We start from the raw sequence: 19,910 nt of genomic DNA, 5'->3' as shown, positions 1-19,910 counted from the left end.
AGGGATTTGCTAGGATTTGCTAACAGGAATCCTGCAAGTCTTCTTGTCTTCCTGCAAATGCCTGTCACAGTTATAAGGCTGCTTCTTACCCCTTTCACTGTTCATTTGAATATTCATTTTTTCACCCTATTTTCACTGGCTGTTTTCCATTGTTCCAAAGGCAAGGGAAAGAGGAGGGGGCAGGAAGAAAAGGAGGTGACTCATGTCTGTAATAAATGATGGGGGGGGGGGGCTTAAGGGAATGCGCTGGTGAGGGGAAGAAGGGTCTCTCTGTGGTTGGTTTAGTCCTTTTGCTAGTGGAGGTGGAATTGCGGAAGGGGCAGGCAGAATTGGATGGCACGTGGAAAAATGAAGGGGGAATAAGGGAGGAAGGTATGTGCATGAGAGAGACAGTTTAGGTCTCTAGTGACCAGGAGGAGAAAACTGGAGAGAAGTAATTGCAAAGGGAGCAAATGGAAGTGGATTGAGTTAAAGGGGCATTTGCAGTGTTGTAGAGAAGCAAGAAGAGGGAACTGGGAGAAATGAAAGGGAACGTGTCAGTGTCCCTCCCTTCTTGCTGTACTCAAACTACTCCCTTTCCTCAAATGACTCACATGAGAGAGATAAAGGATGTAGAGCCTTCAAATATTCCATAGTACCTTCGTACAATCAGTGGCATAGCGTGGGGGGTGCAGGGGGGGCCAGCCGCACCGGGCGCAACATCTGGGGGTTAGGGTTAGGGGGCGCAAATCCACGGGTTAGGGGGCGCAAATCCACGGGTTAGGGGGCGCAAATTACTTGCCTTGCCCCGGGTGCTGACAACCCACGCTACGCCACTGCGTACAATGTCTTTCATTCCTGGGTATCACATGTTGCCTTCAGCATGAACACCAAGACTCAATGAAGTAATTTAGAGCTGATACTTCTGTAACAAGCACCTCCCCCCATGCTTGTACTATATCCAACAACTGAATATAATTTACTCTAATTGAACAAGCTAACTGACAGGCTTGCTCTTAACATTCTATTTACCATATAGAACATATACCATAACGCGTGCACGCAAAATGGCCTGAAGAATAGGAGACTGGAGGAACCATGGAAATGGAGTGGTCTGTGTGAAAAGGAGAGTTGAAAAAAGGAGGAAGGAGGAGGTAGGAAAATGGGGTGTCAATGGAGGGGGAAAACGGGGTTGGAAAAACATGGAGGAGTAGGAGGCATGGTAATGGGGTGAAAATGAAATCAGGGGTACAGGGGAGGGAGGCATGCAGATGAAGTGAAGGTGAAAACGGGGGTGCAAAGTGGAGAAGCTCCAGTTCCTAAAGTTATAGATGTGTTATAACAACGGGCTTCAGAAACAGGGTTAGGATGGTGAAAAGGAGGTTTAGTAGTTGCACGGAGTGGGAGGAAACTCTAGGGGGTTAATGTGTGACAGGGAGTGGAGGTTGCTGAGTGGAGCAAACAGGAGTCAGAGCTCCCCGGTATAGTGATAAGGGTGGGGCTGGCACTCCTATTTCCTTCCTGCCACCATGGCAGGCAATTTCCAGACAGGCCATGTTTACATTTGGCTGTGTTGAGGCCAAAGAAGGCTGAAGAGTGCAGTCACCTGTTGACAGCCCCTGACATTTGGTATATTTTAAATAAATACAAAAATAAAACAAGGAATAAAAAGTCAGAAAATGAAAAAAAATAAATGCCCACTAAGCAATAAGATATTTGTATTGATTTCTGCAAACCATAAGCCATAAATATAATATTACTATGAAAATTCCAGGAACATGAAACACAACATTCTATAACCATAAAAAGCATTCACTGACATGTACAATGCATGTACATCTGAAACTTTAAAATGAAAGGAGCCTCCTTTTTGTTACAGCAATTGCATGGTGGAGCAGAAATGCAAGTTTTGCAAGTTTGACCAATAGGCTGTTCCCATGGAAATGCAGTACAGTGGTACCTCTGGTTACGTACTTAATTTGTTCCGCAGGTCTGTTCTTAACCTGAAACTGTTCTTAACCTGAAGCACCACTTTAGCTAATGGGGCCTCCCTCCACCGCTGTGCAATTTCTGTTCTCATCCTGAAGCAAAGTTCTTAACCCGAGGTACTATTTCTGGGTTAGCGGAGTGTGTAACCTGAAGTGTATGTAACCCGAGGTACCACTGTACGTAGCTCTTTATATTATGTACACGGGACTGGATAATGTGGCTATTGCTATTTTAAAAATATATGCCAACTTATATAGTATTTCAAAGTTCTGAATTGAAGCTGGAATGTATTGGATGAACAAAAGAATCAAATCTTTCCTAACTGAATATTTCACAAGAGCATAGAAATTTGAGAATGTTTAATCATATAATACTGGGGGAGGGGGGAGGTGACTTTCACACAATTAAATTTTGACTTGTCAAGTTAACACTCAATTTTTATATTGGACTTTTGCCTCTGCAAACTCATTGCTACAAAAGTATTCATGAGAATCCATAGGAATGAGCTTTACTAAAAGTCCTGTGATACCAAAATATCCCAGTTGAAGTCTGCTTCAAATATTGAACTAAATCTAAGCAAACCTGAAGCCAAAAGTGTTATCCAATAACTAAATCTGTAAACATGAGATTCCACTTCAGTTTCCAACCTAAGCAACTGGGATGGGGGTGGAAGAATCGATCAAATGATAATATTTGTGTTGTTCCTAAAATGCATAGGATCCCCACATTTCTGCTCTAAAAGAGATTTAAGAATGCAATTTGGTCAGTAAGATTTTTAAGACAGGAAATACTCACCTGTCCCCATCTTGTCTCCAGAACATTACAATTGCATTAACTGACTGTTCTGGCTTCCATCTAACAGTATGAAAATGTTCACACCATCTGTTTGTGTCTGACAACAAAATCCCCAGGAAACAGCAAGATATAACTTGTTCTACAATTCAGCAATTAATTCTCCATACTTTTTTTGTTTTTTGTTCCCCTACTGAAAAAGGGAAGTTTCTTACAATGAATTTCTCCTCTCTGAAGTTGCTTCCACAACTTGCTTATAGAACACTCATCACAATTTGTTTGCACAGAGTTTTCTGGGAGGTTCAACAACATTTACTGTTTACGAAGCATTTGTTCCAATTTTGCAGGAAGGTTATACAATGTCACATCAAGCACTTGTTATCCCACACTCTCCAATGCATTTCCCCATCACAAGTGGCAAATCCACTTTAATTGTGCAATTATTGCTGGTATGTGACTGAATCCCATCCATAGAACAGCAACAGTTAGGAAGCACCCTGAGTTTCTCAGAGGGCATTCTAAGTCTTTAGACTATCCACTCCCTCTGAAAGACCTCTCAACGGGAAGAGATGCCTTAGCCTTTCTAGATTAGACTGGAAAAACCAAGAAACACCCCTCTGTCCCTAGCAGAAAAACTATTAAAAAATGAAACCTCTCTAAAAAGTTTACCATGGGAACTAATAAACCTGAGTTCCACTACATAATTAGAGAACTAACAACTTCAGTTCCAACATGTGAGGAGACTGAAGGACAAGTAAGGATGAAACCCAGGGCACCCAAATTGTCTTCCCCACATGTATGGCAAGACAGAAGTCTTTAAAGAGGATCGTGGTTTGCTGAAGGACCAGGGAAGGCAAAATACCCTCTGGGAACACAGAGAAGTGGAATTCCAAGTCCTCTGAGGTATAAAAATATCACACAAACCCCAGGAAGGCCCACAGTGGACCACAGTCATTGTAATAATAATAATAATAATAATAATAATAATAATAATAATAATAATAATAATAATAATAATTTATTATTTGTACCCCGCCCATCTGGCTGGGTTTCCCCAGCCACTCTGGGCGGCTTCCACAGAAACCAAAAAACACTAAAATATCATACATTAAAAGCTTCCCTGAATAGGGCCGCCTTAAGATGTTTTCTGAATGTCAGGTAGTTGTCCATCACCTTGACATCCGATGGGAGGGCATTCCACAGGGCGGGCGCCACCACCGAAAAGGCCCTCTGCCTGGTTCCCTGTAGCTTCGCTTCTCGCAATGAGGGAACCGCCAGAAGGCCCTCGGCGCTGGACCTCAGTGTCCGGGCAGAACGATGGGGGTGGAGACGCTCCTTCAGGTATACTGGGCCGAAGCCGTTTAGGGCTTTAAAGGTCAACACCAACACTTTGAATTGTGCTCGGAAACGTACTGGGAGCCAATGTAGGTCTTTCAAGACCGGTGTTATGTGGTCTCGGCGGCCGCCCCCAGTCACCAGTCTAGCTGCCGCATTCTGGATTAGTTGTAGTTTCCGAGTCACCTTCAAAGGTAGCCCCACGTAGAGCGCATTGCAGTAGTCCAAGCGGGAGATAACTAGAGCATGCACCACTCTGGCCAGACAGTCAGCGGGCAGGTAGGGTCTCAGCCTGCGTACCAGGTGGAGTTGGTAGACAGCTGCCCTGGATACAGAATTGACCTGCGCCTCCATGGACAGCTGTGAGTCCAAAATGACTCCCAGGCTACGCACCTGGTCCTTCAGGGGCACAGTTACCCCATTCAGGACCAGGGAGTTCTCCACACCAGCCCGCCCCCTGTCCCCCAAAAACAGTACTTCTGTCTTGTCAGGATTCAACTTCAATCCATTAGCCGCCATCCATCCTCCAACCGCCTCCAGGCACTCACACAGGACCTTCACCGCCTTCACTGGTTCTGATTTGAAAGAAAGGTAGAGCTGGGTATCATCTGCATATTGATGGACACCCAGTCCAAACCCCCTGATGATCTCTCCCAGCGGCTTCATATAGATGTTAAAAAGCATGGGGGAGAGGACGGAACCCTGAGGCACCCCACAAGTGAGGGCCCAAGGGTCTGAACACTCATCCCCCACCACCACTTTCTGAACACGGCCCAGGAGAAAGGAGCGAAACCACTGTATAACAGTGCCCCCAGCTCCCAACCCCTCTAGACGGTCCAGAAGGATGTTATGGTCGATTGTATCAAAGGCCGCTGAGAGATCCAGCAGAACTAGGAAACAACTCTCACCTTTGTCCCTAGCTCGCCGGAGATCATCAACCAGTGCGACCAAGGCAGTTTCAGTCCCATGATGAGGCCTGAACCCTGATTGGAAGGGATCCAAATGGTCCGCATCCTCCAGGCGTGCCTGGAGTTGTTCAGCAACCACACGCTCAATCACCTTGCCCAAGAATGGAAGATTTGAAACTGGGCGATAGTTGGCCATACTGGCCGGGTCTAAAGATGGTTTTTTAAGAAGCGGTTTAATGACCGCCTCTTTCAGCGGATCTGGGAATGTTCCCTCACAGAGGGAAGCATTCACCACCCCGCAGAGCCCATCGCCCAGCCCTTCCCGGCTAGCTTTTATAAGCCAGGATGGGCAAGGATCAAGGAGACAGGTGGTTGGTTTCACTCGTCCAAGCAGCCTGTCCACATCCTCGGGGGTAACGGATTGAAATTGATTCCATGCAACTTGACCAGACAGGGCTCTAGCACTCTCCCGCCCCAGCCCTGCTCCCACGGTGGTGTCTAGCTCCTTCCGAATATGAGTGATTTTATCTGCAAAAAACTTTGCAAAATCGTTGCAGGAGATCTTGGGGTCTTTACAAGGCCCCGATGGTAAAGGTGGTTCCGTTAAATTGCGGACCACCTGAAAGAGTCTCCTGCTACTATTTTCTGCAGATGCAATAGAGGCGGCGAAGAAAGTCTTCTTTGCCGTCGCTATCGCCACTTGGTAGGCTCGACGTTGAGCTCTAACCTGTGTCCGGTCAGATTCGGAGTGAGTTTTCTGCCACCGACGCTCTAGCCGTCTCAGCGATTGTTTCATCGCCCTCAGCTCCGAAGAAAACCACGGGGCTGTCCGGGCTCCATGCAATCGGAGAGGGCGCTTCGGAGCCAGACAGTCGATAGCCCTGGTTAACTCCGCATTCCAGCGGGCCACCAGGGAATCAGCTGAAAGGCCATCAACACGGGATAAAGCATCCCCTACCACTCTCTGGAAACCATTTGGATCCATTAAGTGGCGGGGGCGGACCATCCGAATTGGTCCCACCTCCCTGCAGAGGGGAAGGGTCGCGGAGAAGTCCAGTTGCACCAGGAAGTGATCTGACCATGGCACTTCTTTGGTTTCATTTTTACTTAGTGTCAGATCACCCACGTCGCTAGAGGTGAATACCAGGTCTAAGGCATGTCCATGACTATGAGTTGGGCCCAACTTATTCAGGGACAGCCCCATGGAGGCCATGCTTTCCACGAAGTCCCGAGCGGCCCCTTGTAAGGTCGTGTCGGCGTGGATGTTAAAATCCCCTAGGACAACCAAACTAGGTGTCTCCAGGAGAACATCCGCCACGACCTGAAGCAGCTCGGACAGGGAATCCTTGGTGCAGCGGGGAGGTCGGTACACCAAAAGGAATCCTGTACTGCCCCTATTGCCCAACTTCCAGAACATGCACTCAGAAAACTGGGTCTTCCCAGTAGGACGCCTGGTGCAGACTAATGACTTCCTAAAAATCACTGCAACCCCCCCTCCCCGCCCACATGACCTGGGTTGCTGTGCGTAAGAGAAACCTGTAAATGTATCCTCTGCAACACCCTTCTACTAAAGGTTGTGTCTACAGAAAACAAAGCATCCACATTGTTGTATTTCACAAAAGTGTGCAAGGAAGCCAAAAGTGCACACTGAGGACTGGGCTGTGATCCCTGCAGGTGAATTCCCAAGATTGATGTTTCTAGGATTTGAAACAAACCCTTCAATTTAGCAGAAGAGTTGGAGGGCTGAACTCCTCAATGAAAGGGCTGAACTCCTCAATGAAAGGGCTGAACTCCTCAATGCCTTCTTTGCCTCAGTCTTCTCCGATAAAGAAAACAATGCCCAACCTGAAGAATTTGGAGCAAATGATTCAGCAAAGGAAACACAGCCCAGAATAACTAAAGAGATAGTACAAGAATACTTGGCTAGTTTAGATGTATTCAAGTCTCCAGGGCCAGATGAACTGCATCCAAGAGTATTAAAAGAACTGGCAGATGTGATCTCAGAACCACTGGCAGTCATCTTTGAGAATTCCTGGAGAATAGGCGAAGTCCCGGCAGACTGGAGGAGGGCAAATGTTGTCCCTATTTTCAAAAAGGGGGAAAGAGAGGACCCAAATAATTACCGCCCAGTCAGTCTGACATCAATACCAGGGAAGATTCTGGAGCAGATCATTAAGCAAACAGTCTGTGAGCACCTAGAAAGGAATGCTGTGATCACCAATAGTCAGCATGGATTTCTGAAAAATAAGTCATGTCAGACTAACCTGATCTCGTTTTTTGACAGAATTACAAGCCTGGTAGATGAAGGGAACGCAATGGATGTAGCCTACCTTGATTTCAGCAAGGCATTTGACAAGGTGCCCCATGATATTCTTGTAAAGAAGCTGGTAAAATGCGGTCTTGACTCTGCTACCACTCAGTGGATTTGTAACTGGCTGACTGACCGAACCCAAAGGGTGCTCATCAATGGTTCCTCTTCATCCTGGAGAAGAGTGACTAGTGGGGTGCCACAGGGTTCTGTCTTGGGCCCGGTCTTATTCAACATCTTTATCAACGACTTGGATGATGGACTCAAGGGCATCCTGATCAAATTTGCAGATGACACCAAACTGGGAGGGGTGGCTAACACCCCAGAGGACAGGATCACACTTCAAAACGACCTTGACAAATTAGAGAACTGGGCAAAAACAAACAAGATGAATTTTAACAGGGAGAAATGTAAAGTATTGCACTTGGGCAAAAAAAATGAGAGGCACAAATACAAGATGGGGGACACCTGGCTTGAGAGCAGTACATGTGAAAAGGATCTAGGAGTCTTGGTTGACCACAAACTTGACATGAGCCAACAGTGTGACGCGGCAGCTAAAAAAGCCAATGCAATTCTGGGCTGCATTAATAGGAGTATAGCATCTAGATCAAGGGAAGTAATAGTGCCACTGTATTCTGCTCTGGTCAGACCTCACCTGGAGTACTGTGTCCAGTTCTGGGCACCACAATTCAAGAAGGACACTGACAAACTGGAACGTGTCCAGAGGAGGGCAACCAAAATGGTCAAAGGCCTGGAAACGATGCCTTATGAGGAACGGCTAAGGGAGCTGGGCATGTTTAGCCTGGAGAAGAGGAGGTTAAGGGGTGATATGATAGCCATGTTCAAATATATAAAAGGATGTCACATAGAGGAGGGAGAAAGGTTGTTTTCTGCTGCTCCAGAGAAGCGGACACGGAGCAATGGATCCAAACTACAAGAAAGAAGATTCCACCTAAACATTAGGAAGAACTTCCTGACAGTAAGAGCTGTTCGACAGTGGAATTTGCTGCCAAGGAGTGTGGTGGAGTCTCCTACTTTGGAGGTCTTTAAGCAGAGGCTTGACAACCATATGTCAGGAGTGCTCTGATGGTGTTTCCTGCTTGGCAGGGGGTTGGACTCGATGGCCCTTGTGGTCTCTTCCAACTCTATAATTCTATGATTCTATGATTCTATGAGTTATGAAAATTGTACCTTAAACCTTTGCTTTAACCTGTGTATCATGTAAACGATAAAGATATTGCATAGTTTTACACGTGGTGAGAGTAGATGCTGTCCTACAGCTGATGCCTATCCTGTTGTCCTGGAACCGGGAGCAGAAAGGAAGCACCCTTCCACCTCGGACAGGGGACCCACATCACTGCAAGGGAAGACCAGCCTGGCCCCACCCTCTGATCTGTGAAGTTTGCATCTCCACTCCCTGACAGAAAGAATACTATCTTCAATCTTCCATTTGTTTTAGGACTTCAGAATTGAAAGTAAGCATATTCTGATCCCATCCATCAGCTAATGTACTATGAGCTATTGCATGCGTAGGCAAACTAAGGTCCAGGGGCCGGATCTGGCCCAATAGTCTTCTAAATCCGGCCAGCGGACGGTCTGGGAATCAATGTGTTTTTACATGAGTAGAATGTGTCCATTTATTTAAAATGCATCTCTGGGTTATTTGTGGGGCATAGGAATTCGTTCATTTTTTTCTTCAAAATATAGTCCGGCCCCCCACAAGGTCTGAGGGACAGTGGACCAGGCCCCTGCTGAAAAAGTTTGCTGACCCCTGAGCTATTAGATTGTGTCTATGAATTTGGAGGGGGTATCACATTACTACATGTTTCCTTGTAAGCTGCCTTTAAAATAATTTGAATGAAAGTCAGGGTTTAAGAAATCTTACAAATTAATAAATAATAGTAGATGACATGATGTGGCGAGGGAAAACTGGGAAGGACATAGAGTCTGGTTTAAAATGCACCCATCAGAAAAGGCAGCTTCTATCAGCTTTGCTGAGAAACAAGCTCTTTGTTTTTTCTTTGCCCTAGCATTACATTGCTAGGATAGGAGAGGGAGATGCTATGAACCACAGCTACTCTATCAGCTCTGCTGAGAGACCATATGCTTTGGATTCTCCTCTCCATGAGCATTTTGTATCCCAGCCTTTTGTTACAGCAAATTTATAACTTTAAGAACCAGTGCCTGAGATTTTCCCCTCTTCCCCCCTCCTCTGTTGTTATTGCATCATGTTTTTTTAGATCGTAAGCTCAAGGAACTGCCTAGCTTTTTATTGACCTGTAAGCCATTCTAGGAACCTTTACAGCTAAAGAGTGGGGTAAAATGCTTTAAATGAATGAATAAGGACTGACGTTTTCATATTAAATACAGAATTAAACCAACCAAGTTTTGAGGATTTGCCAGCGGTGCTTTACTGGCCTGGTCTGATGAACACTGACTATGCAGTTCCCTAAGCAGGACGTAAACTAGCAATACAGTCATACCTCATGTTACGTTTGCTTCAGGTTACGTTCTTTCAGGTTATGTCCTGCGGTGACCCAGAAGTACTGAAAAGGGTTACTTCCGGGTTTCGCCGCTCGCACATGCACACAAGCGCCAAATCACAACCCGCGCATGCGAAATGCGCCACTGTGGGTTGCGCTCTTTTCATGTTGCAAACGGGCCTCTGGAACGGATCCCGTTCGCAACCAGAGGTACCACTGTACTTTCCTCCATCCTGGGCTGAGCAAGTTCCAGCTGCTCAGTCCCACTCTCTTATCCACAGAATTCCTCTGTCAGAACTGTTGCCTCAGCCTGAGAACTGCTAACTGTCAGCAAAGAAATACTGGGCTCCATCACAGACTGAGAACGTTCTAGCTGTTCAGTCACACTTCTTTGCCTCAGAGGTACTTACAGTAGGTGGGGTTGACTTGTGCCTACTGACTCCAAGGAAAACCAAGCATGAGGGCAAATAAAAAAATCAAAAAGCTGCCTGAATAAACCTGCCATAATTAACATTATAAGCCTGCCCTGCACTTAGATACACATGAGCCCTACACTGGATAAAAGCTTCCTGCATTGTAGGGGCTTGGACTTAGATGATCCTTGTGGTCCCTTCCAACTCTACAATTTTATGATTCTATGTGCATTATAATTCTGTGCATTATCACATAAAACACTGGTTCCCAGAGGTATACAAAAATGGTTAGAGTGTGCAAGCTGCTTAGACATTTTGATGATTATATTATATGAATCATGTTGGAAATAAAATAAATGAAAGACTGGGCAAGCACAAGTCCAAAAGGCATGAGCAGTGCCCTGTCTCTGGAACCGTAGTGAACTTGGCCAAAGGCAAATGGATGGGGAACTAGAATGCTAACACCAAAATCTTTAAAATGTGCACATTCATGTAATGTGCAGTGGGGAAGCTTCCATGGACTTTAAGGCATGTTAATTTATTGCTGTGTGTTTTGGGGATCAGGGACTTATGCCTGCAATTGTGTTGCTAAATGGTGTGTTTCTATCTAATGACTGCATAGGTTGAACAGACCATATATTGGTCACAGTAGAATAAAATGCTGCATGATGCAGTCATGCAATTTCTCCTCTTCAGTATTGGGTGACTTTTGGATGTCTGAAACAGGGTCAGCAAAAAAGTAGGACAACTGCTGTAAAAGATATAGCATACTGTCTATTGTCATATTGTTGAAACTCTATCATAAGAGCCTATAAATCCTAGCCAGCATGACATCAAGTGGAATTACAAGTTTCAATAGAAGATATGAGCTAAGCAGGCACATTTCAAGTGAACATCTTCATAAGGATGACAAATCCACACAAATTTTACACCAGCTACAGTTGTTGTTCCCAACACCTTCAGAATGACACAAGTAGAAAGCAGGAGCATCCAAGGTCACTAAACTGAAGATACCTTTAGCAGAAGAAATAAGCTGAGTAAATAAATAAATAAAATAAATACTTTCTGGAAATGAATATACAAAACTCACTTAAATTTAGCCTTGCTACAATCAGAAAAGAAAACCCATCAAGGTCACTGCCTGACACTGATGATAATTCATTTCTAACAATAAATAAGACAGCTAAATCTCGAACAGGAAAAAGTTCAAAGTACTATATTTGTACAGTCTATTCTTGCAGTCTCTTTTATTAGGGCAAGCATATTTTTGAGTTTATGAAATAAGTCTCGACTTGCTGCCATTTGTGATGGTTCCCTTTGTGTTGTGCCACAGCATGAAGCAAAGAAGCACACTCGCTCCATGGCTGGACGGTGATGTCGCACTGCAACCTGGACAGGTAACACCCCTGGAGGTAATCAGCAGATCTCATAAAGGTACTTGTATGTCTCCTTCTCCCCCCTCTCTCTGTGAAACTAATAAAACAATACTCGTCCACCCATCTCCGATGGAGGTGCTTCAGGGAAAAATGGTCACCTCCCATATTTGTGTCATTTTCACATTCTTCAGTACAACTGTGCTCATGTTATCTGAAGATCCTCATTATGGATATTCCAGATCACATCTACTTTATTTCTTCAGCAGGATGGAAACAACAAAAAGAGAGATGGAGGGCAAAGGTAAGAAGGGATTGGTGTGAGCAAATGTAGTTGCATGTCCCTAAGCTTCATTTCAGCTAGAGATGAGGCATCAAGTCAACATGGGCAAGATTAAGTAATATCAGAAGAGGAGCCAAGAAGTATCAGCCCCTTTTCATCTCTATCAGGCATAACTTGCCCATTTCGTTTACTTTCTATGCAATTGTAAAGTGCTTTTTCCTCAACGCATTTTACTTTTTTAATATCCCTTGGGTCTATTCTGTGTTCATTTTTCAAACACAGTTTTATAACAGTCTCCTTACTGATAATTCATATGTCCCGTCTCACAGAATCTTTTCCTTAATCATGTTGTGAAAAGCTTTAGTGTGCAGTATTCATGGAAAACTATACAATATTTTTGTACATTAATTTGTTCTTTTCACTGGGGAAATATTATGGCTTGTTACTGTTCAAGTTTTCTGAATAGGTTTATTCTCAGTTTTATCCTTTTTATTTAATCACAGCATTGTTACTACTACCTAGGGGCACAACACAGCTAATGTTGAGCACCTTAAAGTCCAACTGATTTCAGTGATGGAGTTAAGCATGTGCTTAAAGCATGGGTAGGCAAACTAAGACCCAGGGGCCGAATCCGGCCCCGTTTGCCTTCTGGATCCAGCCCGTGAATGGTCTGGGAATCGGCATATGGATCAGATTGTTCAGGCTGCGCCAGTGCATGTGTTCGGCAGTGCCTCCTCCCTCCCTTCTCCTGGCTTCTCCCTGCCCTGCCTAGAGCCAAGAGGAAGGGGGCTGGGCTTTGTTGGTGCCAACAGCAGCAGCATTAACACTCGAGTGACCGCCATTGTAAGCAGGCTCAATTTGGGCTTTGTTGCTGCCAGCCCCTCTCCGGAGCCCTTTCATGTGCCACTCATCGTTCCGCTGCCGTCAGCCCCTGACGCTCGCAAGACACAGGTAAGCAGCCACCGGGGCTCATCCGGTGCTGTGGAGAAGGGAGGGGAGAGTCGGGGGGGGGGGATGGCTTACCTGAGTAGAATGTGTCCTTTTATTTAAAATGCATCTTTGGGTTATTTGTGGGGCCTGCCTGGTGCTCTTGCATAGAATGCTGTGTCCTTTTATTTAAAATGCATCTCTGGGTTATTTGTGGGAATTCGTTCATTTATTTATTTTTTCAAATTATAGCCTGGCCCCCTACAAGGTCTGAGGGACAGTGGACTGGCCTCCTGCTGAAAAAGTTTGCCAACCCCTGGCTTAAAGTTTACCCTCTGAAATACATGAAGATGGCAATCCTATACACACTTACTTAAGAGTAAGTCCCACTAACCTCAATGCAATGTTCACATATTCATGAATAGGACTGTGCTGCAAGTGCTCAACTCTGTCTAGATTGTTCCCTAGAACAACGACCTAAAATGAAGGTCTTATTTGAGAGGGGTGTGTACATGCTGAATTTAAACCATAAAGCACATTAATATACCATATTTTTTGCTCTATAAGACTCACTTTTTCCCTCCTAAAAAGTAAGGGGAAATGTGTGTGCGTCTTATGGAGCGAATGCAGGCTGCACAGCTATCCCAGAAGCCAGAACAGCAAGAGGGATCGCTGCTTTCACTGCGCAGCGATCCCTCTTGCTGTTCTGGCTTCTGAGATTCATAATATTTTTTTTCTTGTTTTCCTCCTCCAAAAACTAGGTGCGTCTTGTGGTCTGGTGCGTCTTATAGAGCGAAAAATACAGTACCTTTGTGGGTAAAATGTTTCTTCGCATATGCACTATCTTTGTAATTCTGAATCCTATTATCTCTCATAGAAATAATCTCTAAATATTGTCTAAGTACATACAGTAGCACAATGGCCCCAATCTTGCTAGCTTCCATTCTAGCCAAGTTGGCTAAATCTTAGAATCCTTCTACCACAGTCAATGTTTGAGACCCATTGGAAAAATGGCTTTTTAATGATTGCAGCCATAGGCAAATGGCACGCACAAGTCCAACTCTTTCATTTAAACACAGTCTAGGCCAGGGGTCAGCAACCTTTTTCAGCCATGGGCCAGTCCACCGTTCCTCAGACCATGTGGTGGGCTGGACTGTATTTTGAAAAAAATAATGTACAAATTCCTATGCCCCACAAATAACCCAGAGATGCATTTTAAATAAAAGGGAACATTCTACTCATGTAAAAACACGTTGATTCCCGGACCGTCCGTGAGCCAGATTTAGAAGGTGATTAGGCCAGATCTGGCCCCTGGGCCTTAGGTTGCCTACCCCTGGTCTAGGCCACCATTTCAGCACTGTAGATACTTTGACTTAGATTGTGCCACACAAATGCATAAGCTTCCTTAATTGTCTACCCACCAAATGTGGTGACACTTGAAACTTATCTACAACAACTTCTCTTGAAATAAACTAGATTTTGCACAAATGGTCACCACAAAAATGGTGTTTGACAATTTATATGAACTCACAATAAGTAAAACAGGAAATTTCCCCATTAGTGGAAGCCCTGTCTTATCAGGTTCTTCAACTGCAATAAGAGTTTCTAAGCGTGCTCAGACAAATGCATTTTAAACTCCTCTTCAAACCTTCATGCAAATTGCACAAAGGTCAGATGACTAGCTATGTGATTGGGGACTCTTGCACATATGCCCCTTCCCCAGCCCTTAGTTTCACTTTTTTTGTATACTCAAGTAAATGCTTGAAAACAACTTTGGTGGTAATCATTTGTGCAAAATCTAGTTTCATTTCAAGAGTGGTTGGTTATCTATGTTGCCTTCAGATGTGACCATATTCGACGGAGTATGGACCAATTCCTGTACCTTTCTAAAAAATTCTGCCCGATCAAGTTTCTGCTTTTTTGGTGGAGAGGGGGGATAAAGCCAGTTGATAACCATCTAGGTAAACCTTTCCACCTGGAATCTTAATTGTGTCAGTTGTCCTAAATGACTCATTATGAAAGCAAGTAATTTACAGCAGGTCATCCAATGGTTTTAAAGCCAGGAAATAGCGACTGCCTCCGTGGTATTTTACCAGCACAATCCGATAAATGTCTATTCAGAAGTAACTCCCACTGAGTAAGGAAGGTAAGGTGAGTTGGTATGGAACTGCAGTCTAAGAGTTCTTTTTAGGTGCAGTGTTCTTAATAATAATAATAATAAGCAAAAGAATAAATTCCACAATGAATAACTTTTGAGTATTGTAGTAATTTCCCAGCTACTGGATCAGTGAGTGGTGCCATCTTCCTTGAAGAGTCTCATCTTTATTTAATAATCCTCCACAAACTACCATGTTATTGTATACAAACTGATGTTGAATAATGTATATTTTATAGTCTACTCAGAACCTACAATAGCAGTGGTATCTCAGAAATGCAGACAAGTTTATTAATGCACCATAAAGCAAACTGTATCAAGAACAAAAATCATATCTGTCTACCACTCCACATATTCAGTGGTTTTGGCAGCTTACTCTACTATAAAAGAAAATTATGGTCACAGTTTAAAAGCCACATGGATCTTGTTTAAAAGACAGTTATTCTAGCTTAAAATCCACATGTACCTACCCCAAAAGATAACTGTGGGATCCATTACACTGTATAGTTCAAAAATGCAGTTTATACCACAATGAAAAGAGTTAAGAACCTATGTAAATAATCATATTCATGAGCAGTAAACCAAAAGGTATTTTAAGTGCCTCAGAATACCTTTCCTGAGTAGTAAATTATGCAAAAATCAATTCTCATAATGTCTGTGCATGCAATAGTTGCCAGATGATAAATCAGACAGTGAATTCCTAACACAGCCCAGCATCTTGTGCAGGCTGAACTTAGGCAACTGTCAAGGAATATTAATAGTGTATACTCATTTTATCAAGTTGTTGGAGAAACAGACCCACCTCGGCAGATGGTCCCATTCCCCACATATCCAGGCTTGCAGGTGCAGCTATGTCCCCTGACTGTGTTAGTACAGATTGCATTCTCATCACAGTTGTGCTGTCCGCTGTCACATTCATCACGTTCTACAAGAAAACAATGCAAGAGAAAGTGAGCAAGGGGAGGGAGGGAAAATAAATTTTCAGCTTGCTGATCTGACATTTGAAAAGCTAGTTATAACTAATGAATGGTTACTACAATGGCTGAACACAGCAGAAGAGACATTAGATGCAGAAGCCTGACATGGACCACTTCCATTTCAGGTTTTGATTCATGGCAGACAGCCTACAAATTTTAGACAGAAAAACCCCCTATATAGTTAAAAAAAGGATAGAATCAGAATAGAGTAGAACAAAAATGCTATCTAGGGATGAATATGAATATTATCTCTACAGGAGCATGCAGCTTAAATACTAGCTCTGTTATACATTTCTCCCTAGATTTCTGGAGTTATTACCCTCAATACATCCTTTTGCAGAGCATCTGCCCCCTTTTTGTAGAGGATGGATGCTAAAAAATCAGTAGATTTACCTCCTTTTGAGATACATGGATTAGAGGCAATTAGAGGTGGTAGGATCAATAAACAGGCATGTAAAAAAAATGCAAATATAGTTGAAAGGACAGAAAGGCAAGCGGAAAGTTGGAGGTTTCTCTTCCTGCTCCATCAAAAGTTAACTCTTCCTCTTCCCAGCAAGCTGCCAATTTGCTTAGACAGGCTGTAGGAAGACATGTTTCCTATTGGCTTCAAGCAATCTGAACCGAAGAAGGATTAACTTTGGAAGGGAGAGTAAAGCAGGGAAGGAATAGAAGTCAATATGTGGTGGTGACCAAGTCTCCCAAAAGTCTATTCACCACAACACATTGGCCTTCATTTACAATAGTGAATGGATCAATGGTTTTATTTATATCTGGAAGAAAGTTACAACATGGGTTTCAGAGAGAATCTCTTCTAAGTTCCCCATTTCCCCTGTTATTCAGTTTTCCCTGACTATATACAGTTCTGATTACTTAGTTCACTGCTGAAAAGAAACCATGAGAAGAGGACAGAACTTACCAAAAGCCACATACTTATCAACTCTAATGTTCATATAATGGCCACAACCATTTCAAAGTGCATCTGCAGAACAACTGTATCTCCAAGCTACAGATAGTTATTACTGACTTGCTATTCAGACAAGGGAAGGCTTCCTTTAGAGCATCACATCGCTTCGACTTTGATTTAGAATGTGAATATCCATTTATTATGTGAATGCTGTCAGCACGGTGAGGATCCAGAGAATAGCAGCAGAGGTTTTGGAATATGTGCTATACAAGGACAATAATGAATGGACTAGCCATTCTTAGCTTGGGGAAAGAAGATTAAGTGGAGCTAGTAGAACAGGTTTAAAACTGTATATATCAAATGTTTGTCATGAAGAAGATGGAACTTTTCCCCATTGTCACTGTGAGAAAAGCGGGGCACAACTGAATTGAGCACCAGCAGCATGCAAACAGGCTGGCTGTGAGGGAACAAGGTTTGCAATGTGCCAGATGGACTAAGGATCAAACAGCTGTGAGAAATTATGGAACTTTTATCACTAGAGATTATTAAAGAGAGGCCAAGGATGTATCTGCCAAGGATGCTCTAGGTAAGAATTTCAGCACGTAGTAAAGCACTGGAGCAGATGTCTAATGGTATCTCTTCCAAGTGTGTGTTACTGTTGCTCTATTGATATAGGAAACTTGGAAGAGGGTATTTTGAGATAACAACAGTATTTATTTCCACATCTTTAATGCCAAGCTCCCGCTATAGGCATTCTGCAAATTTTGATTCACCTGAACACTTTAGTGGACACCTTAGCACCAAACTTAGAATCAGAGAGTTGGAAGGGATCCCAAGGGCCACCTAGCCCAATCTCCTGCAACACAGGAATCTCAGCTAAAGCATCCATGACAGATGGCCATTCAACCTCTGCTTAAAAATCTCCCAAGCCACTGGTTTGGGTCCTACCCTCCAGAACAGGAGAAAACAAGCTTGCTCCATCATCCAGGTGACAGCCCTGGATGGCTATCATATCTCCTCTCTGTCTTCTCTTTTCCATGCTAAACATACCCAGCTCCCTCAACAGTTCCCCATAAGTCTTGGTTTCCAGACCCTTGATCACCTTAGTCACCCTCCTCTGCACATGTTCCAGCTTTTTAAATTGTGGTGCCCAGAACTGGACACAGTACTTCCGGTGTAGTTTGACCAAGGCAGAATAGAGAGGTACTATTACTTCCCTTGATCTGGACACTCTGCTTCTGTTGATGCAGCCTAGAATAGCATTAGCTTCTTCTTTTTTTACTGCTGCATCACACTGTTGACTCATGTTAAACTTGTAGTCTACTAAGATCCTTAGGTCGTTTCCACATGTACTTAGTTTAGATTTATGCAGCTAGTTATTGCTGTCTAAGAATAGAACCTTACATTTGCCCCTATTGAAATTCATTCTGTTAATTTTGGTCCAGTTATCCAATCTGTTAAAGTCATATTAAATCCTGATTCTGTCTTCTGCAGCATTAGCTACCCATCCCAGTTTGGTGTCATCTGCAGACAGAATGAGTAGATCATCCAAGTCATTTATAAAGATGTTGAACAACAATGGGCCAGGGACACAGCCCTGCAGCACCCCACTTATCACGTTTTTCCAGGATGATGAAGAACTATTAGTGAGCACTCTTTAGATTCAGTCAGTCAACCAACTACAAATCCACCTAACAGTTACCTTGTCCAGCTCACGTTTTACTAGCTTCTCTGCAAGAATATCATGGGTGACTTTGTCAAAAGCCTTACTGAGCTCAAGATACACTACATCCACAGCATTCCCCTGATCCACTAAGCTTGTAACTCTCTCTATAAAACTTCATCTGCTTCCCTCCCAAGCTCTTTTCTCTTTTTATGAAGAGGAGCTTGAAGAAATTCTATCATCTGTCAACACAGTGCAAATAGCTTCTGTACAGGTGAAGCTCTCACACTCTCTTTTTATATTCTTAAAGGGATAAGATTGGAGAACCAATGACATGCATGTATCTGCCATGGCACTGTAGTATGCGTCAAATGCAGGATAGAGTAATAAAAACTTCTCTTGTGGTTGTCTGATTCTCTTAATCCAAAATGAGTACTGGATCGTTAAGGCAATAGAAAAAAGACAAGAGCAACATCTTCAGTACCATAGCATGGGGCCTGAATGTGCAATAACACAGCTTTCACCATTCCTGCTGCTCATTCACCCCTTGCCTCTGACACAGTCAAAGCCAGAAGACACTGAACAATCACATAGCAGAGCAGGTGAAAGGAAGCAGCAGAAGCATTGCAAAATTACATGGAGGGTGGTAGCAGAACTGAATAGTAATTTGTGAGTTGCACATTTATTTTTGAAAGCATCACATTTTGTGTTTTGATGCAGCTGTCAAAGACCACACAAAATATGTGAACTTTTCTTATTTACGACAGATGTTCATCCATTCATAAAAATGGAAGCTCATTGAAATAATGACTAATAAATGCTTAAATTCTAATCTTAAATGCTTCCCTACGAGAAACTAATATTTACATTAATTAAGTTTACTTATAAGAAATTGCTGTAGATTATTGTCAAAGTTAATATGATAGCTGTGGCAAAGCATGATGTAATTTATAGATTTTCCGTGTGTTTAGATACATTTAAAGGGACGGGGTGGCGCTGTGGGTTAAACCACTGAGCCTAGGACTTGCCGATCAGAAGGTCGGCGGTTCGAATCCCCATGATGGGGTGAGCTCCCGTTGCTCGATCCCTGCTCCTGCCAACCTAGCAGTTCAAAAGCATCTCAAAGTGCAAGTGGATAAATAGGTACTGCTCCGGTAGGAAGCTAAACGGTGTTTCCGTGCGCTGCTCTGGTCACGGCTGGACCTAATGGTCAGGGGTACCTTTACCTTTACTAAAGAAACTATTCTCATCCCATTCTAATTCCATTGTCTGTATCAGACAAATTGTCATATCAAAGCCTTGGATATTATTTTAAGAACGTACAGTTACAAAGAAAGAGATGTAGCCTTGAAAATTGGATAATTCTACTAAATCTCTCAGTAGTGGTCTACAGATTAATTAGTAACTGCAAGGTGTTTTTA

At 43.4% G+C, this 19,910-nt stretch overlaps 1 protein-coding gene across 4 annotated transcripts in view; it reads right to left on the bottom strand.

The window, feature by feature from the left end:
- NELL1 (neural EGFL like 1) overlaps positions 1–19,910 on the bottom strand; it is a 379,279-nt gene that overhangs the window by 111,327 nt on the left and 248,042 nt on the right. For all 4 annotated transcript variants that reach the window (XM_081164500.1, XM_081164499.1, XM_081164502.1 and 1 more), the window contains one exon: positions 15,748–15,870. In XM_081164500.1, coding sequence (XP_081020626.1) covers positions 15,748–15,870 — 123 coding nt within the window. The remainder of the gene's footprint in view (positions 1–15,747; positions 15,871–19,910) is intronic.

Source organism: Podarcis bocagei, assembly GCF_964188305.1.
Source record: "Podarcis bocagei genome assembly, chromosome: 1".
NCBI classification, from domain to species: domain Eukaryota; kingdom Metazoa; phylum Chordata; class Lepidosauria; order Squamata; family Lacertidae; genus Podarcis; species Podarcis bocagei.
This window is presented reverse-complemented; position numbering and strand designations above follow the sequence as displayed.